This window comes from Sardina pilchardus, chromosome 7 (genome assembly GCF_963854185.1).
Source record: "Sardina pilchardus chromosome 7, fSarPil1.1, whole genome shotgun sequence".
Lineage (NCBI taxonomy): Eukaryota > Metazoa > Chordata > Actinopteri > Clupeiformes > Clupeidae > Sardina > Sardina pilchardus.
Window position 1 is genome coordinate 11,074,203 of NC_085000.1, and position 21,250 is coordinate 11,095,452.

Consider the following 21,250-nt stretch of genomic DNA (forward strand, 5'->3'; position numbering starts at 1 on the left):
AGATACAGAAAAATATCTTGGGAGGGGGTTTTAAGGCTAAGTAAACGATTTGCCCTACACTGGATCGCCCTAAGCCTGAGGAAGCTACAGGCATTTGCTTGTGTGATCGGTATGCTTACCTTTTTAAAGGAGAACCTGTTTGTTTAAATGCATGGTACAGTCACGAAACAAGCAGCCCTATTTTTTTGGATATGGAATTTGGATATCGGGCAGCCATGAATCTTGGTATACATTTAGCTACTGTAATAGAAAAAAAAAAAAGCTTTTCACTGAACTTTGACCCCTGATCCGCAGTGACCTCATCCTTGTGATGAGCAGTCCCACAATGCAGCATCTCCATGAGAGAATGAGGGGAGGAGTCCAGGAAGGAAGCTCACTGTCAATGCCGACTACAAGCGTTGCTATTCTACCTCGACAATCTGTTCATTTTCACTGTAAATCTCCAAAAGATGAAAGCATTCTCCGATTCAGCCTCTAACTAATCTCACAAGTCAACTATGGTCTGGTCTTTAGTGCCTGTGCATCCAACTCTTGGTTGTCATTCAGGAACTCCATCAAGACCAACCTCAGGAAGACACACTTTCTGCTAAATTGGGAATCATATTATTGGGGACAATGGAAGTAGACTCCATCGGCTACTACAGAGCGCGCTGACCTGAGCGACATGGACACACTGACCAGCGTGCGCTGCGCGGCCAAGTCCCTCGTGCAGCTCTGCTGCTGCTGTGCTGACTGAATGGGCTCCATTTTGTGTTGCATGCGCATCCTTGTCAAGTGCTAGAACGCATTCGGAGCCTGAGACAACAGTGACCTACATAAGACTCTACGTGGTGTCATTCATCATAGATAAGCAATGCAAATGAGCGTGGCACGCAACCCCACACGGGAGGAGAGAGAAGACCAGAGTGACGGATGCCAAAAGGAAGACAGGACAGGCCTCAGCCTCTCTCTAACAATCCTGGAGGGGAAAGAGCAAAGTGCAAACATCCATGTATCCATCCCTCCCGCCAGTGGACTGGGCACTGCAACTACAAATCAACCTGTTAGCGCCGTGACGTTCCGCTACATTAAACTCCCCATCCACCCTGCACTAGAACCCTTTTCCCGGGACAAACAAAGGGGAATATTACCTGGAAACGTGTCTCAAGTCCTTTCCAGGACACCAAGAACATCATGCTACATTTTTGGGAACAACTGGAGGGTGCTCTGTGTTTAGACAATCGGCTGGTCCACAATACTCTCTGTGTCGGCTGTAGGAGCAGGCTGCACATTGTGTACACACACCCAAAATAGGACTCGAGGTGTTCTAACAACAGAATCAATTTTTGTCCCGTAACACATTTTTATTTGACTGACCTAAACTACTTTAGCCCAGAACTGAGACAAAGATAAATAGTGCTACACATCTACCTGTGTTCCCCCATGCATCTGGGGAAAAAGTGCTTCTTTTCTCTTCGCTCACACTCACACACTGATTTGGCTCATTCAGCTACCAGTTACAGGAAAGCCTCATTTATGCTCAACGTTTAAAGTACAGATATAGATGCAGAAGCCTTCTGTCCCCACACAACGTTCATTTAATCTGTTTTTGCACATTTTCTGAAAGCTTGAAACTGATACGGATGAAATGGAGCAAGCTTCGAAAAAAGATGAATCTACTCTTCGCAGAGAAAAGGGAGCATAAATCAGGCTTAAGTCAACGCATTTCCAATATAACCAAGTGAGGATGGCAAACTGTGCTGTGATGGAAGTGCTGGATCTGGCTTAGTGGAAGTACTAGTGCATGTTATTGACCTGTTGCCCACTTTTGTACCCATTCAAAAGCCACGAATAACAAGCAACAGATGCGCTCCTGGGCTCTTCCCTCTCTCCCAGGCAGTGTCGCTGCTGCCCCTGAGTGCCAGCCCAGCCCAGAGACGGAGAGAGAGAGAGAGAGACGGAGAGAGTAGCCGCCCGTTCCAGGCAGGCCAAAGGTGACCGGAGCTCGCAGGCTGCAGATGGTGTGCATGCTGGGAAGCTCTCCCTCTCTCTCTCATTTTCTCTAACATACACACATGCACACACAAACACACACACTTACATACACACACACGCACACACACACACATTCCCACACAAACACAGCGGTGTGTTGCGCCCATCTCCCCCTCCTCAGTGTGCTGTCTCAGTAGTTGTCCCTGGGCCAGGGCCGTGCCCGCTGGCGTTGGTGCCGCTGGTTGGCTCCCTCCTGGCTCTCCCCTCTCTGCAGCAGTCTGTCCTGCGACTCGTGCCCGTTGGCGCTGTGCACGGCCCCGGGGTGGCTGCGGTGCGGCGGGTACATGTCCCGGTACGTGTGGGAGTGCCGGGGGGGCTCATACTCCTCCTCCTCCTCCTCCTCTTCCTCCTCCTCCAACTCCTCTTCCTCTTCCTCCTCCTCTTCCTCCTCCTCCTCCTCCTCCTCCCGTTCCTGGGGGCGCAGGCAGCGGGAGCCCCTTTCTCTCCGACCACGGGACAAGGAGTCACTGGCCTCGTCGGAGGGCATGAGGCTGTCCTGCTCCCCCTGGTCCTCCTCGTCCGCCCCCCCGGCACCCCCCGCCGGCAGCAGCTGCTGGTTCTGGTTCTGAAAGGGGGAGAGGGGAGGGGTTGAGCAGAAGAAAGGAGGAAAGATAAGAGGAGAAGAAAAGAGGAGAGGACAGGGTATGAGAAAAGATGAGAAGATATTAAAGGAGGAGATGGAGAAAAGAAGAGGAGTAAAGAGAAAAGAGAGAGAGACAGATGGAAAGGGGAGAGGAGGAAAGCAAAGGAGTAGAGAAGAGGTGAGACGAAAGGATGAGATGGTGGAATGAGAGATGACGAGTCAAAAGGATGGGAGTAGAAAGAGGGGGACAAGTGGAGAGAGAAGCAACAGGAAGAAGGAAGAAAAGAAGAGGAGGAAGAGAGGAAAAAGAGGAGAGTGAGGAGGACAGAAAAGGACAGGATGAAAAGTTTTAAGGGGACAAGACACAAAAGAGGAAGAGAAGAGAGGAGAAGAGAAGAGGGGCAACCAAAATAAGAACTCTTCAGAATCCAGGGCAACTCGCTCAACTGGTGCTTTTTCACTCCAAAGAAAAATGTCTGTGCCACTGCAAGTCAGGACTCTACTGTAGATGTGAGAAGACACAAATCCAGAGACAAATAACATAAAAAATGCCACACATGACAGTAGAACATTTAACATGGTGGTTAGTTTGACGTTAGAGGGGAGAGGGTGGTCCACATGATCTGTTAGCAGGTCATGGACTACCTACTATGTAAATTTGTTGAATATAAATATATATAAAGAAAAGAAAAGAAAGCGGTTCATTTTCCTCTGGAGCAAAAGACGATAAATCACCCAACTCCATGCGTTTTCTTTTTTTTTATCAGCTTTGTGCTGTCCAGAGACCTCAGTGAGGGTATTGCATTCAAGGGGAAATTACAAAGGTATCACATTCACAAAGCACAAAAATCTCCTGTTTCTCACCTTAACTACTACTTGCTGCTAACTAATTGGTAAACAATGTACTGTATACTAAGACCTATTTTAATATAGACTATATACAATCTCTGCTATATATATATATATACATATATCACACATTATGTATATGTAAATATATCTTATATGATGTCTGCTTTGTGAATTGTCTCTCATGCTGGCCCCGAGGACCTGGCACTGGTACAGGGCACCACCTGGACGCAGACGTGATGCAGTCAGCCCAGGTCAGGCCAGGCCAGGCGGCATGAGGGGAGGTGGGGGGTGGGATAGTGGGGGGTGGGGGCACTCTAGTGCTGGTGCCATAGGTGGAGGCAGACAGGATTCTGGGAATGCGTGATGTGCCAATGCCAGTGCCCATTATAGGTGGGGTTTCATCACTTGATGGAGTTAGAAGGAATTAAGCTGCAAGGCAATTGATCTTATTCCATCTTGTTCCATCTAGCTTTAGGTATGAGTGTGTGTTTGTGTGTGTGTGTGTGTGTGTGTGTGTGTGTGTGTGTGTGTGTGTATGTGTGTGTGTGTGTGTGTGTGTGTGTGTGTGTGTGTGTGTGTGTGTGTGTGTGTGTGTGTGTGTGTGTGTGTGTGTATTCGTATTTGTGTGTGTGTTTGTGTGTGTGTGTGTGTGTGTGTGTGTGTGTGTGTGTGTGTGTTTGTGTGTGTGTGTGTGTGTGTGTGTGTGTGTGTGTGTGTGTGTGTGTGTGAGAGAGAGAGAGAGGAGGTTAAGGTTAGGAAGCGTTGAAGGTGGGGGTGAAGGGGGGGGATGCAAACTGCACAGTCCCTCTTACTCACCCCGTTTTGGTAAGCGATCATTCAATTAATTCCTGTGTTTCAGAGAACTGCAAAGACGCAATGCAAGCAATGAGTGAGACAAAGCTGAGCGAGAGAGAGACACAGTTACAAGACGCCAACGCTAGATGGTGCTATAAACACGGAACAAGTCAGAGAGCGGATGTACTGAGAGGCGAGGAGAGGAGGGAGGGAGAGGATAAAAGAGAGGGAACAGGGGTGGTAGAGGGGACACAAGATACACACATACATACACACAAGCACACAGCACAGTACCATCTTCACAAATGAAACAGCAGGGAAAGTTGGGTTTTAGATACAGTACATGACAGAACAAGGGACACAAACTTTTCCTTAAGGATAAGCAGATGTGGTAAAAAGTGTCTAATTAGAGATGAATATATTTCCTGTGTTTATATTCCCATTTCAAATACAATGATGATGACTGAAAGACTTCTAGATCATTCTCTTTCTCTTTTCATGTGAGAGATAAAATGAGGTAATTACAGTATGTTACAGTAAGATGAACATCTTGGTCAAATATCTAGGAGCTAGTTGTTTGTATATTTCTTTATTTCCATGCAGTGTCATGGAAAGATCTCCTGCCCTAAATAATGTGAGGGAGGGGAGGGGGGGCATTTTGTTGCTGGAGAGTCTACTGTCTGTATTTCTCTTCTGCCTGTGCCTTCCAGAGACCTCAGTGGCCCTAAATCTTAGGAGCCTTGGGAGACAACATTTATTTTTAGGGGAACGCAAGCCTCTCTCCTGGGTCTCTTGTTTTTCTCCTTGACTCAGGCTCACTTGATCGATGGGGACTCTGGTGCACCTGTTCCTAACTAGGCCACTCCTGCAACTAGCTCTACTAAACTAGAATAGACTCTGTCATTAAACCAGAAACAGCAGAAAGGACGTCCTATTAGCAACAACGCCACGTTCCTTGACAGACCGAGAATAAGAAAAAATTCACTGATCAGGGTGCTGAGAGAGTAGATGGATAGATAGATAGATAGATACATAGATAGATAGATAGATAGATAGATAGATAGATAGATAGATAGATAGATAGATAGATAGAGAAAGAGTCCATGGCAATAAATGTCACTGCAGTCCCCTAACAAAGTAGGAAGCTGTGTAATATAAGAATGCTGCTTACAGTTCAACACTCTAATTCTATGGACTCAGTGGTTTCTTCCTCAATAACATCTCCTCATGCTTTCAGCTATCGCATCTCATCTCACCTGAAGGCTAGAGATAGCCGAGGGCGGGGTCATCAGGTTTTGATCCAATAGTGGGTTGAGAGAGGCGGTGCCTGGCAGATGAGTGGCGCGCCAGTAGACATCTAGGTACTCAGCCAGGTGCTCACAGGCGTCCTCCAGCTGGTTCTCGTCCAGGATGACGTCGAAGCTCTCCTAGCGGGAGGAGGAGGGGGGAGGAGGAGAGGGGAGGGGGAGAGAGGGTGGAGGAGGTGGCGTGAAGGGGATGGAGTTAGAAGATATTCTCTGAAATATCTTGAGGATGGGGGTCGAGGGGAGAGAGGAGATGGGGGCAGGGGCGGCTGGTTGGAGGATGGCTACATGGAGAAGCATGCGACATGGCGGACATCAGAACGGGACTTCCACAGCCGTCTCCAGCACTAGATTCCACACGTTGCTATTGCCGAACACACACACACACACACACACACACACACACACACACACACACACACACACACATATTGATTTGTCTGCAGTCAGTGAAGCAGTAAAATGTGAATTCATTTCTCCATTGCTGGCTACCGCAGCTTATTCTTGAGCTTTTAGATCAGTCTGGGTTTCCTGCGTTGTTATATCACATAAACATGCAGTCTACACCCGATGATGTTTTTTTCCCATCACAATATGCCGGAAAGACTCTGGCATCCTGACACACACACACACACACACACACACACACACACACACACACACACACACACACACACACACACACATACACATACATACACACACACACACACACACACACACACACACACACACACACACACATACACATACATACACACAAAACAAAACAATAACATACTCCTCATTGTTGGTGTTGCTCGCAAAACAAACTGCTTTCATCAACCACACTAAACAAAGCTATGCATTTTTCTCTATAAAAACAATCTTTTCTCTGTTTTTGTCAGTTTTTTTTGTCCTTTTCATACAGTCATTTATCTTTTTTCAGATATCTTCTTTCTCCAAACGTGATCAAACTGTTATGCTTTCTCACCATCCCTCTAAACTAACCTCTGGGATGATTTCATGCACAGGCACAGAACCCAGAACCCAGAACCCACACATGCATTCTGACTCAGTCCTGGGCTGTGTGTGTCGGTTGTATTTAAAAGGCCATTTCACACTGCCCCGACAAACACCAAAACTTGGATCAGTGTGTCCGGCACATTTATGTGAGGAAAATAGCAGTCAGGTCCATCTACAGTATTGCAATAACAATAACTATAAAGACAACTGTAACTATAATGATATAAGCATCCACACTGGCCAACAAATAAGGAAAGAGTCTCTACATGAAAGTGATCTAAAATTCATAAAATTATCTCCAATGACATCAGTCTTCATATTGGTATATCTATAGAATGTGTGTGTGGATGTTGTGAGTGAGTTGTGTTGTGGTTGGAGTCTGTTTGGGTTTGTTGGGGTTTACTGGAGTTTGTCAGGTCAGTGTTGAGAAGGAGAAGAGAGATAGGCTGGCTGCTGAACTCACAGGAGGACACTGGGCCAATTTATCACCAGCCATCATCTGGACATTCAGGTGTTTGCTCTGGGACTTCCCACGGGACTTAATCAGCCTCTGGAGGACCTACAGGGGCATGGAGGAGAGAGAGAGAGAGAGGGAGAGAGAGAGAGAGAGGGAGAGAGAGAGAGAGAGAGAGAGAGAGAGAGGTGAGGCGGAAAGATAACAAGGGAGGGAGTGTGATAAGGCATGACAGAGAGAAAAAAATGATGAGAGGACAGAGAATAAGAAGAAAGAACAAAAGAAAGCAGAAAAGAAGGGATGGGAGGAGAAGAGAAGAAAGGGGATAAAAGAAGGGTGGATGCAAGGAGAAGAGAAGAGAAGAGAAAAGAAGAAAGGAAGAGAAAAAAGGAGATGAAAAGAAGAGAATAGAAGATAAGATAAGAGTAGAGTAGAGTAGAGTAGAGTAGAGTAGAGAAGAGAAGAGAAGAGAAGAGAAGAGAAGAGAAGAGAAGGGAAGAGAAGAGAAGAGAAGAGAATGTTGTTGGGGAGCAGTCATGCACTTTGGATGACTGCTCTTTTTTTGGACGGCTGACAGATCTCAACGATGGCAAACCACCAGCAGTTGGAAAACGGGTGCGGGCATTTGTAGCCTACCTTTGGAGAGGAGACTTTGACATACACAATGATTGGCGCCAGGGAGGTTTTGGCAAGTTGGGCCGGATGGTTGATGGTGTCCGCGTCCAGAACGACCAGCTGGAGGGTTTTGGCCAGCTCAAATATCCGCTCGATCTCACTCTGGACCTCGGCTTCAGGCACAAAGCGAATAGAGTGGGCAGAGATAGAAGTCCTCCATTAATACATATTTAAGATGCACACACTGAAAGCACAGCGCACTGGACTGCACCAAGCTGTAACTGAACGCTGTGAGATGGTATGATTTGAAACTCAGATAATCAGTTCTGTTTATCAGTGTTTATTTATACTGTGCATATACTGTATTTAGACTACCACATAAATTGAGGTACCCAAACTATAGCCTATGTAGCCTACTGTACAGGTGGTTACACAGTGTGAGTAATGTTCCTAGACCATTGTGCTACTATGAGTACTGGGAGTATATGATTCCAGCTACATTCATATAGCACTATTCATAGCCTTCATATAGCACTACTCATCTTACAGTTTTACAGAATGGCTGTTTGAGTGACAGGTTTTAGAAATTATGTGACATGCACAAAACCTATTTTTCAATTTAATTTCACTTATAGATGCCAAAACATTGCACAAAACATGGAGCTTTACAGGGTGTTAAACATTCAGAGAGAGCCCATGAGTAACAGGGTCGAGGAAAAACTAGAATTAGAGATCCACGACTCAAGGCCCCTACCTACCCATGTGCCTAGGGTCAGTTACAGTGCAGTAAGGTCATTTTTATTGTCAGAGAGTCCAAATAGTCCATTGAAGGGAATAAATTGTCCATAGGGATTAGGAATTTTCTGAAGGAAAGTAATGGGTCGCTTGTGATCTTGTGTGAAAGCTCACTTTAAAGAATGTAAAAGTGAAGATAACTAGGCCAGAGGTCAGATTTGTTTAACTCTCTCTCTCTCTCTCTCTGTGTGTGTGTGTGTGTGTGTGTGTGTGTTCCTGCACGATTATATTTTTAGATGTGAGTGTGTGTTTTGTCTGCATATGTGTGTTGATGAGCTCACTCACCCAAGCTGGAGCGTGTGTTTGAGCGCTCCATGATGGGCCTCTTGTTTAGCACAGATCTCTTGGCCAGAGAAAGATCCGCCGTGACTCGTGTGATGGAGATTCTGGAGAACACACACACACACACACACACACACACACACACACACACACACACACACACACACACACACAAACACACACACACACACAGAGAGAGAGAGAGAGGCCAGAAAGCACTTAGTAGTTCTATTGCAGGAACACTGAGCAATATCACTTCACCGCTCCAAAGAACAGCCAGAGCTACACATGGTAAATCAAAGGGACAACATAAACAGACCAGATTCATCTCAAAGCAGCTGAACAGAAGCCCTCCAAGGCCCATCTCATCTCACCTTCCATCAAAGCGATGTTTCAGGAAGTCAAACAGAGCTTTCTGCATCATGTCGGTAACCTATGAGAAACAGAGAGCACATAGTCACATGGACTTGAACCGTACAACTTCAAAAATGAAACAGTATATCTATACATCTAGAGACATATCTATCGTCTTGCAATAGTATGCCTTATAAGGTGTTGGGAGCCAGACCTTTACATTTTTCTCTGTCAGAATATTTAGGTTGGTGCCCCTGGCTTGCACACTGCTCTCTCTCTCTCTCTCCCTCTCTCTCTGTCTGTCTCTGTCGTGTGTGTGTGTGTGTGTGTGTGTCTGACTCTGTCTGTGTGTGTATGAAAGAGAAAAACTCACTGACCTCGTAGCCCTTCAGTGAGGGCCCCACCAGAACCACGGGCCTCATGGAGGGAACCACATCATATGGAGGAATGTGCTCAGCCTGTCCATGGGATGGATGGATAGATAGATAGATAGATAGATAGATAGATAGATAGATGGATAGATAGAGTGAAGAAAGAATAGACAGGTGATAGATACATAGATATATTGATTACAGAGACAGAAAAGGATCCAAACAGATAGAAAGACGATAGAGAAAAAAGGACATACCGTACATGGATACAAATAAAAAAACAACATATTGAAATGGACCGAGTGAAAAGACAGGATATGAGGAAGAGCAGAGGAGTACTGTTTTTTCACTTTGAGGTAACGTAAACACTAATAAAACACAGAGCACTCCATTCCTGCATGCAGAAAGGCATTGCTACATGGAAAAAGACTTACTTGCTTTTGCTTCTGTTTGGCTTTTTGAAAACAAGAGAACACAAATTAGTATCAACTCTCTCAGATGGTTGACCAGTAAGGAATTTGAATGTGGAGTAGCTCTTGCAGCTGCCAAACTATTTCAGAATCTTTGGTGACTAATAATATGTTTTCTGTTGAATAGGCATGCCTCAGAATGGGAAAATAAAGAAAAAAAGATTGAATGAAGAACGTATACACCATGCACCAAAAGGTCTCAAGGGCTTCCAGGAGAGAGACAGAAGCTGCAGCCGTGAATCAGTGTGTTGCTTTTTCTCTCCCTGTCATACTCACTCTCACCTGCAGAGGGCGGCGTGGATCTCCAGCCACCAGTCACCATGTCCCCTAGACTGGAGGAGGAGTTCCCCCCACCTTTCCTGCAGGATGACCACATGACAGCAATGAGTGTGGTAGCCCGTAGGGTCACTCTTACTACTACTACTGTTATATCGGTTACTGTTGCCCTACAAGGAGACATACGCCACTGAGGAAATGTCAGTAAGATGTATTTATAAGACACATTTAAAATGCAGTTTACAATGACCAGAGTGTCGTACATAGTGCAATTAAGACATTATATGATATCAATCAGATAGCAATCATAAAAGGGCAGGTAGAAAAGGCGTGTTTTAAGCCTAGATGTAAAACTAGTGATGGAGGGAGCATCAAGGAGGGTGGCAGCTGGTTCCAAAGACGAGGCGCAGCCTTTGTAGCGGTACTTTCAGTTGCCTTAGATGAATGCACCTATGGAGAAATGTCTTCACAAGATGTCTGGAGACACCTCGGTCACATTTTAGGTTGCATATTGAATCATATCACCTAAAATATGTGCTTTCCTTTCTCAACTCGCTATGGCTTAACAAGGCATCAATCACCTTTTCTGCTGTTTTCTTTTATTTATTGTGTCCTTTATTTTAGTTTTGTAGTCTGAGTGGGATTTCTTCAGGCTTGTATGTTTGTATATTCTATAATCGTACATTTTTGTGTGTCAAAGAGGGCTTGTATATCTTTATATGCAGTTTGTCTATATTCTATTAACGTACTGTAAGTGTCTATGTACGTATACAGTACAGTATGTATTTTTGCTGAAGTGTATTTACATCTCCATGTGCATGTATGTGATAAATATACAGGTTTTGTGTGTGTGTGTGTGTGTGTGTGTGTGCGTGCTTATGTGTTCCTGTGTTTTTCCAGACTCTCACCTCTGCTGTTTCTGCTCATGCTTGAGCCTCATGGCCTCCAGTCGGAGGGGGCTGGGGATGAAGCTGATGTCGGCCCCCTCCTTCACCAGACGCCCGATCCACCAGTCATTGTTGTACTTCTGCAGCACACCACACAACAGACACAGTTACACAGCTCTGCACTCACAACACAGTTCAAAACAGCACGGAAACACACCCATACTATGTTGCTCACTCTCTGTGTGATCTTTGGTGATACATGATTTCATACATACTGTACATGTATTATAATTAACAAGGTCTATCTTATTTTTTTGCACCAAATAATCTAACAATAATATGATTTGGTGCAAAGTAATGCTGTCATGGCCTCCATGGGGGGTTGTTTGATTCCGGATTTTCAAGGCAGACAGATAGATAGATAGATCGATAGATCAATAGGTAGGTAGATAGATTGATAGAAAGATCACCTCCTTGATGTGAAGAAAGTCTTTGGTTTCAAAGTTGATTGCGGCACCCTGGACAGGACAGTCTTCATCCAGAGCCCCGCAGTAGCTCACGTTTGTTTTCACGGCAAACGCTACAGGTTTGGTCTGAAACATGAGTCAGAGAATACATGTGTCTTAATAATTAAACAGTTTGGGTAATACCAGTTTGGGTGATGTTCCACCTTTTGACAACTATTTTTATCAGTGCGCATCTACCCTTACCATTTAGTAGCCTATATGATGATGTAGTTATGATCCTACTGGCATTCACATTGATTATTCATTTAGCATCATGTGCTACAAGATAGTGTTAGGCTAGCTATGACAATACCCTTTTGTATAGCTTAAATCAAAGTTTCTTACTTAGCATCAAGCCCTACCATGCGACACCAGATGACATCATAACCATGCTACACCAGTTAGCATCATGTTTGACTAGCTAGCATGACACCACTTGGCATCACACTCAGTCCAAACAAAGGTATCACGCTATAGGTACAATTTAACTGTTATGTTAAACTATATCAACCCAACACAACATATCTGTATTAGAGTGACATTAAGACCCATCCTGGTTTTGGCGAAGAGCCTGCTGACCTTTGCCCTTTCGAGCTGCAGCTGGGCCTGGCGCTCGGCTTCACGCCGATACGCCTCGCGATCCTCCTCCGCTGACAGGTCGGAATCAGAAGGTCTGCTCGTGTACGAATCGGCTGAACCCTGGTGAGGACAGGAGGAGGAGGAGGAGCAGTGAGAAGAAAAGAAAGGATATAACAGTGCGAGAGAGAGAGAGAGAGAGAGAGAGAGAGAGAGCTGAGGCAAACAGGACATCAAGAGAAGAAAAAGAAAAATGAGGTTTATCTCAAGCCACTAAATAACCTTTTCCTGCAGGCTGATGGTTTTACGTTTGCTAAAAGACAACACGCTGCTCTAAAAGAGATACTGTGAGCCTCAACACTACTGTCTATAGAAATGTATTGGCCTTGCTGGCTCTGCTCAGTAAAGCATGATGCACTTCTAACTTGAGGCTAAAACACAGACACATGGAGCTGTGAGGACACTGAATCTCAGCTGATCCTGGTGGCAAATGTAGCTGAGGCAGCTGAAGTGAACGCTCCCCAAGTATGGTACAGGGGCCATAAAACACAGGTGCCCAGTAAAGGTGGACCGTTACTCCACTAGGCTGGAGAAAGATTGCTGATATTTCAACTCGACAATCAAATACATCTTTCCCTGCGCTCCTGTAGCAAAGCTGAAGCACAAGCTTCCCTTGTTATTGATTGGCTAGACCAAGGCACTGCTGGGTCAAAACCACTTATGTTTGTTTCCCAATTATAGACCCATGACAGTGTATAAACATCAACACATAGTGGACAGACAGTTAGATGAATGTGAGGAGAATTTGACTGAATTTAACTAAATGTATAGGATTATAATCAAGAACTCCACCAGATCAATACACTTATCATTCACATATCATGCTGTATAGCCTGACCAGCCGGATGACTTCCAGTAATTGAACTTCGTTTTATTATGTAAGTGGGCCTAGCTCAAATAGGCTATTTCACATTTCCTAAAACAAACAAACAAACAAAAACACACACACACACACACACACATATATATATATATATATATAAAAACAGGTCATCAATTCATGACACATCTGACTCCGTGTTTAGATCTCAGCTCACTCTAGTTCTGCCCACAGACGAGAGGCACACTTCTGGCCGCCTCATGTTTAAGTCAAATCCATGCAGTGCTCGCTGTACCAGCTGCCAGACAACACAAGCTCCTTAGTCCTTGCGGGAGAGCAAGAGTGAAGTGAAGACAAGGGCAGTCGGGTGAGTGCAAACCCTGGCCTCTGGCGCCATAGAAACCTAAGGTTATGCTTCAGCATCTGCATTCTGATTCAGATCCAGATGATCCTGCAGGAGGAACATAATGTAGGCCTATACAAATTGAGCTACATAGGACCAGTACTTTTTAGATTATGTAAGCAGACACGAACATTCAGACAGCTGGACAGACAGAACCGATTACAATATCATTTTCCCCCTTGAGGAGGGTTGAGGATGAAAAGAACAGGATAGAGACATTTTGGAAAAACACAAATCCAGATCCTTTTGTGGTCAACAACAGAATGACCGTTATGGCTCTATGGGCTAGACTTGGCGGCTAATAAAAAGAAAAGATTCCAAGACTGTTCTCAGATGTGTCAGACTCTCATTCACAGATTCAAAGATGATTGAGCGTAGGCACCATCCACTCAGCTCAACACACACACACACACACACACACACACACACACCTTCCTGATTTGATGAACTCCGAGCTCCTACTCTCGTCGGCGCTGCCTAGGGAGAATGACGGACCCATAGTGAGCGGAGTGGTCCAGCTGAGGTGCCGCACTTGTGTGACTCACTGCGGTTCCACCCCTCCGCCAGCCCATACAATAACCACAACACCACACCAGCCCATAACCCACAATTATCTAGCAACTAGCAGTGCGCTGACACACAAACAAACAACGCTTCTGATTAAAACATGTGAATTGTGTAATTGGATTGAAATCCAATCTTATGAAATTGTACGTCATGTAACCCGTAGTCAGATTTTGGTTGGAGTTTATCAAGATTCCTGAACAAAGATGTATCATCATAGAATCATGATGTTTACTAGTTTGCTTTTTACTAGTATGTAAACTGGAATATTCTAAATTTTGATAATAATCCGACTGGTTCTTTAATCAGACTGTTCTACACAGGTAACACACTGTAGAACACCAGCCTAAACAATAAGAGCCATCCAAAACAATAACCTGGAACCAGTCAAATCAATAAGCATAGAACCATCCAAGACAATAACCACTGCAATAACCATGACACTAGCCTAAATAATAACCATGGACCCAGCCACAACAGTAACCATAATACCAACCTAAACAAGAACCATGACTACAGCCTAAATAGTAACCATAGCAATAACCATGACACCTAGAGACATGACACTCACATGGGAAAACGTGAGAGGAGCCAGGCAGTGCCGTTAAGACTGATGAATCTTGCCACAGACGTGCTTTCATTCATGCGCTAGTAGTATATCTCCCATGCCCGGACAGCTGTGGTCTTTTACCCTCTCTTTCTAAATATAAATCATACAAACACACACTCACAGACAACACACACACACAGACACACACACACAGAGACAACATGCAGTGCAGACGTCTCCACTGCGCCCTACCTTCCCTCTGAGGTGTTAGTCCAGGGCTCCTGCTCCTCTGTCTCCCCGTCTCCCTCCACTCTGCACTCTGAGAGCGGGCGAGACAGAGGGATGGGGAGCGCTCACATGAGCAACATGCAATCAGGGGACCAAAAAACACGCCGGTCGCCGATCCGCCTTTCGCACAAGCCCCAGAGTTGCCCTGCTTTGGCGAAGGTGTTTGTGGTGAGGCGGTGTTCACGGCAACGGCAGTGGCGGCGGTGTGCGTCGGTCTGAGAGAAGTGAGCAGCTAAAGCCCCATACCTGCCCAGCCCTCCCCCTCCCTCTCCCTCTCCCCCTCCCCTCCCCTCCCGTCCCCTCAGTAGCAGAGCGGAGCAACGCTGAGAACATTACAAGACTACCATCAGCACCCTCATCACAATGCAACACAGAACACAGCAGAGAGAGGGAGGGAGAGGGAGAGAAAAAAAGAGAGAGAGAGAGAGAGAGAGAGAGAAAGAAGAAAGGAAAGGGGAGGACAGGGTGTGTGTGTGTGTGTGTGTGTGTTGATATTGATATTGTGAGAGCAAGCGCAGGAAAGATGGGAGAGAAACAAGGTGTTTATGCATCTAATGCGCCTGGAATAGCAAGACAGACACAACAAAGATCAATGTAGAGTAATGAAAACAGAAGGAAGAAAGAGAAGGAGAAGAAAGGAGAATCTTTGAGTTCAGAGAGAGAGAGACTAATGAAAAAAGAGTGAAGAAAAGAGAATGTTTGAGTTCAGAAAAAGAGAGAGACAGAGACAGAGATCAAAGTGGAGGCAACCAAGCCTCGACTAAGCAGACAAGGCGAGCTCCTACATGTGAGCTGGTTTGAGAGGGAAGCTCACCCTGTTTCTCCCCACTGGCTTGGGTGGTGCTCACGCCGTGTCTACCTCCATCTCCAGGCTCTGCTGCTAAACACCTCTCCGTCCTCCACCTACCTCCTCCACCCACAGCCTGCAGCCTCCACTCACACCACCAGCTCTAAGAATAACCCCAAGCTACCTTCAGTCAGCGCACACACACACACACACACACACACACACACACACACACACACACACACACAGACAAACAGAGAGAGAGAGAGAGAGAGAGAGAGAGAGAGACAGAGATAGAGAGACTTTTTGACTTTTAAAATCCCTTTTATTGAACCATCGTACAAACAAATAAACAAAGAGAGAGGGAGAGAGAGAGAGACAAAGATACACACATACATACACAAATAGCAAGAGACAGAGAGGGCTAGAGGGTACTAAAGACACACACACACACACACACACACACACACACACACACACACACACATATTGAAACAAACATGCATACTCATACTCTGTAAACTGATGACTGATGACACACACACACACACACACCCACACACTCAGAATTGTGAACCAAGACAATGTAACATGATGTAAGTTGTGACATGTTATCCACTTTAACCTCTTGTTACCAAATCACCAAATCCATCACCTGTCCTGAAGTCATAAGACCAAATCCAGACAGATATCTGAAGTGCCTCACTGACACTATCCTGATCTGGTTTCTCTGTATTCATTTCTCTTTCTCTGTCTCTTTCTCATTCTCTCGCGCAAATACAATACAGAGGTGTTACCACAGAGATGAGAGAGGGCTAATGTACACACACACACACACACACACTTAATCTATTATTAACAGCAGCGGCAGACAGAAGAAAGGCTGTGGTGAGAAAGTGCCGATATTAGCATATTTAACTCTCTCTGGCTCTCAACGCGTTCCCATTTTCCCCTGACTCAGCAGTTTCATCCCACCCAGCTCCGCATCATCACCAGGCCACACACCCCTCCTAACACACACAAACACACACACATACTGTACATCTCCTCACACACATACACAAACACACAAACCCCCTCACATACACACACACACACACACACACACACACCCAAGCACAGACACACACACTTACAGAAACATACATACAATACACACACACACACTTCTACAGCACTTTGATATGTGCGTCAAAAACATTCTCTGCGTCATTGATGCTACCTTCCATATATAGGCCCATCGTTTATCTTGGGCTTCTGGCTGCGCCTGTTGTTGTTGTTGCTGTTGACGGTGTTATTTTGTGTTTGTTTATGGTTTAAAAATACCTCAGAGATGTCTGTTGTACGCGCTGTTCATTTAGTTCAGATAGATGTGGATGTGCTGGTGTTGGCACAAGTCTGCAGCCATTCTGAGACATTCAGGATGCTGCAAACTCACGCTAACAAATTAAAGGAACACTTCACCGTTTTTTTCATTTTAATCTACGTTATTCCCTTAATTAAGACGAGTTGATACATCTCACGTTTCAATGCGTGCACTCAATGGCTCTAGAACGCGGCGCTACTTTGATAGCACTTAGGTGCCCAGTTCATTCATTAGGATCCAAACAGAGATGAAGTTAGAAGCGACCAAACACCTCCATGTTTTCCCTAATAAAATACAGTTTGTATGGTGAGACAAAGTAAAACGTGGTGCATTCCTAAGCAGGTAAGAGGGATAACTATATTGTGTGGCGGAATAACACTTGGGAGTAGACTCGACCCAGTAATATCCTCACTCCAAAGTGAAACTGAAAGTGCAAGAGTGATGATATTACTGCGCCGAGTCGAAGTGCTCCCAAGTGTTATTCCGCCACACAACATAGTTATCCCTCTTACCCGCTTAGAAATGCACCACGTTTTATTTTGTCTCACCATACTTGGTCGTGTGACTACTCGTGTTACTGTATTTTAATAGGGAAAACATGGAGGTGTTTGGTCGTTTCTAACTTCATCTCTGTTTGGATCCTAATGAATGAACTGGGCTACCTAAGTGCTATCAAAGTAGAGCCGCGTTCTAGAGCCAGTGAGTGCACACATTGAAATGTGAGATGTATCAACTCGTCTTAATTAAGGGAATAACGTAGTTTAATATGAAAAAACAGTGAAGTGTTACTTTAAGATGGCAGGTATAGAAGGCTCAATGCTAATCTCCTCCAGAATCATCTTTTCCCTATTTCTAACAATAGGCCTACTCTTATGCCATATGCACTCAAAACATGGCACTCAATCAACCTAATGCACCCCCATTTCCCCCAGGGTCTGCATCGTTGTGGCTATTCTCATCACACCGCAAACACGTATGCCTCTTCTCTTTTACAGATGTTTGTAGGTGTGAAAACTCCCACCCACCCATACCATTCACACACACACACACACACACGAAAACAAACACACATACCCCCATTTTCTTCAACATCTACTGTATGTGCAGATGTTTGGGCAACATCTCAACCTTCACACTCTATAGTAAACCTCATCTGCTACACGCACACATATACCCCCCCCCCCCCCCCACACACACACACACACATACAACCCTCCCTAGTGGCACATTGTGCCCCCACTCACACTCACACATATGTACTCTTCATGATTCCAAAAATAGCACCAAAGCAACACCCCCCCCCCCCCCCCATCTCTCTCCACACACACACACACACATCAGCCCCACCCCCATGCGAACATACATCATGTAGCGGCCTTGTGTCTAATCTCTGTAGGGGCTTCTCAGAGGGGAGAAAAGGCACAGCGGAGATCATTTATCATCGCACACTTTAATATTTCAGCAGTGCGGAGACACGCCCGGGGTTATCAAAGACCACAGACTATAATGCCATTGTGAAGAAGTGCTGGGGGGGGGGGGAGAAAGAAAGGGAGAGAGATAGAGAAAGAGGGAGAGAGAGAGACACGGAGATAGTGGGAAAAAAGGGAGGTGGCTGGCAATTGAGACGAGATTAAAGATAACCTCGACGGCTGGATTTATTACTTGAAACTGCTCAGCTCAGTGCTCTGCCCACTCCACCACCACTGGCTTACTGCCGGAGCTGAGATCAACAGGCAAGACGGTGATCAGTGCTATAAGTGGGAGAAATGAGGGAAAATAGAGGGAAAGGGGGAAGAGAAGAGGAACGGAACGCTCCTAGTGGGCTGTTGGGGTGGGTGGGGAGGAGTGGAGATGTGGGAGGTGAGAATGGAGCTGAGAGGAGGAGAGCCAGAGGAGAAAGAAAGAAAAAGAGGGATGAGAGAAGAAAGACAGAAGAGGGAAAATAAGATGGAGAAAAGAGAAAAAACAGAGATAGATTACAAAGCGAGGAGCGAGAAGAGAAAATAGAGATTTAAAAAGAGAAGAGAGAGAAAGAGCCCCATTTGAGGAGAAGAGTGAACAATATTTGAGAAAGAAGAAAGAGAGAGGAGTAACAGGGATGAGAGCAATAGAGTGAAAGAGCACTGTTCCACAACAATGTAAGGTTCTAAAATTCCATGTTGAATTCAATGACCCCAGATATTCTTTAGAACTGGTGATAGAGCCCTAGGGAGAGTATCTATCTGGACCTGGTGGGATAGTAACCTCTGGAAGGGTTAAATAATGAAATGGAAGACAAACACAAAAGGTATGAAGGAGAGGGGGAGAAAGTGGACGGGAAAGAGAGGAGTGAGAACCAACAAGATGGAGGGAGAGATAGAGGATAGACAGACACAGGAGGAGGGAAAGAGGAGAGAAATGCCTCTCTCCACTAGTAGGTGCAGCAAGCCTGGCTCTCCACCTATATTTGGCTCAAGGGATGAGCCTCAGCCCTGATTCTGTCAGCTCCATACAATACGGCAAGTACAGCAGCCCACAAAGCTGGCTCCGTGTAGGGGGGTGGAGAACAACAAAGACATATGGAGAGAACCTGCCAGAGAACGCGAGAGGGAACCTTGGAGAGAATCAGAGCTGATGTACCCTCCTTAGTAGAATCTGTTGTGGTAAACACAGTCAACCCTTTTTCCATCACGGTGCGCTGTGTTTGTGTGTGTGTGTATGTGTGTGTGTGTGTGCGTGTGTGTGTGTCGCTGCTACACATCTGGGTTAACACCTCTCCAAAAACCCATGAACACTAGCACTGATGTCTCCAGGAATCTTCACATTTTTGTTTTGTGTCTCCATATCATTCCCTCACAGCCTTTCTAGGGCTCCTCTGCACGTCATGTAATGTCACACACACACACACACACACACACACACACACACACACACACACACACACACATATCGCCGCAGCTCATAAATGATGAATGCAGCCCAAAACAGTGATACTTGCACAGGGAAAAAGAGAGGGGAAGAGTGATGAGGAGAGAGAGAAAAAAAAGATGATGAGGAAACGAGCACGAATAAAACAATGATAATGAGGAAAGGAGGAGAAAAAGAGGGGATCGGAGGAAGGGTAGAGGGAAGGAGAGGAAGAGGGAGAGGAAGAGGCAGAGGAAGAGGGGAATGTATAAAATATGACTGCAAACGATGGAGCAGCAAACAGGATGAATTCCCACCGCAACGATGTAAAGCACAGTGCTCACAGATGACGCTTGGCGAAACACACACACACACACACACACACACACGACAGAGGAGGAGTGGGAGATAAACAGACACACACATACACATACAAGAGAAAAACAGATCGGACACACACACACAATAGAGATGGAGAGAGAGAGATGAAATAGAGAGACAGAGAGAGTGGGGAAATAAAGAGAAAGAATGAGAGAGAGAGAGAGATGGAGAGAGAGAGAGAGCAAGCTATTAAGGCTATTGCTCTCTCACATGGCGATAGCAGCAGCACCAGCAGTAGCAGCAGCTGATGCAGAGACAGCAGTAACAGCAGCAGCAACAGCAGCAGCAACAGCAGCAGCAACAGCAGCTCCTCAGCGTGTTAAATAACAAGCGCACAACTGAGTCCACTGGCACCAGAGCCCCGCTCAACCAACCACCACTGCACCACAGCCAGCATCTTTGGCTTATGTGTGTGTGTGTGTGTGTGTGTGTGTGTGTTTGTGTGTGTGTGTGCGAGAGAGAGAGAGAGAGAGAGAGAGAGAGAGAGAGAGAGAGAGAGAGAGAGAGAGGGAGAGAGAGCGTGTGCACACTTGCTTGTTGGTTCAATATTGAGCTGCAGAGCTGCAAGCATGCAAGACACAAACAGATGGAGGGAAAGGAGCAGGATAACAATGCTGAAGTGATGCTGGAACAAAGATGGAGCGGGGGGGGGGGGGGGGGGCTGGAGGGTATGGGGGGCGGATTTATGTAATGAGACAAGATAAGGGCATCCAAAAAAACCCAGATGCGACACTTACATCTTACATTGAGACAAGTGCATGAAGGGGTGATGGCTGGCTCAGCTGGTGGAGACGGTGAGCAAGAGAGCAAGATCAAGCGCGCACACACACACACACACACACACACAAACACGTCATTTAGCTGCACCACACACACTCACAAACACACACACACACACACACACAGAGTCAGAAACACAGAGGCGGTCCTTACCTGACTAATAAGGAACGTAGCGCTCGAGTCGGACACAGGCATGAGGCTCAACC

The 21,250-nt window shown here is 45.7% G+C and overlaps 1 protein-coding gene across 1 annotated transcript in view; it reads right to left on the reverse strand.

Annotated features, from left to right (window-relative positions):
- Positions 1 to 2,524: 2,524 nt before the first annotated feature.
- The window catches only part of cacnb3a (calcium channel, voltage-dependent, beta 3a), a 29,209-nt gene continuing 10,483 nt past the window's right edge, over positions 2,525 to 21,250 (reverse strand). Inside the window, exons 3-15 of the mRNA XM_062540723.1 lie at positions 12,163 to 12,282; positions 11,548 to 11,670; positions 11,099 to 11,217; positions 10,197 to 10,273; positions 9,879 to 9,898; positions 9,451 to 9,531; positions 9,094 to 9,152; positions 8,723 to 8,823; positions 7,664 to 7,815; positions 7,037 to 7,132; positions 5,521 to 5,691; positions 4,286 to 4,332; positions 2,525 to 2,599 (exon numbers count right to left, since the gene is read on the reverse strand). Coding sequence (XP_062396707.1) covers positions 4,303 to 4,332; positions 5,521 to 5,691; positions 7,037 to 7,132; positions 7,664 to 7,815; positions 8,723 to 8,823; positions 9,094 to 9,152; positions 9,451 to 9,531; positions 9,879 to 9,898; positions 10,197 to 10,273; positions 11,099 to 11,217; positions 11,548 to 11,670; positions 12,163 to 12,282 — 1,149 coding nt within the window. The 3' untranslated portion in view covers positions 2,525 to 2,599; positions 4,286 to 4,302. The remainder of the gene's footprint in view (positions 2,600 to 4,285; positions 4,333 to 5,520; positions 5,692 to 7,036; positions 7,133 to 7,663; positions 7,816 to 8,722; positions 8,824 to 9,093; positions 9,153 to 9,450; positions 9,532 to 9,878; positions 9,899 to 10,196; positions 10,274 to 11,098; positions 11,218 to 11,547; positions 11,671 to 12,162; positions 12,283 to 21,250) is intronic.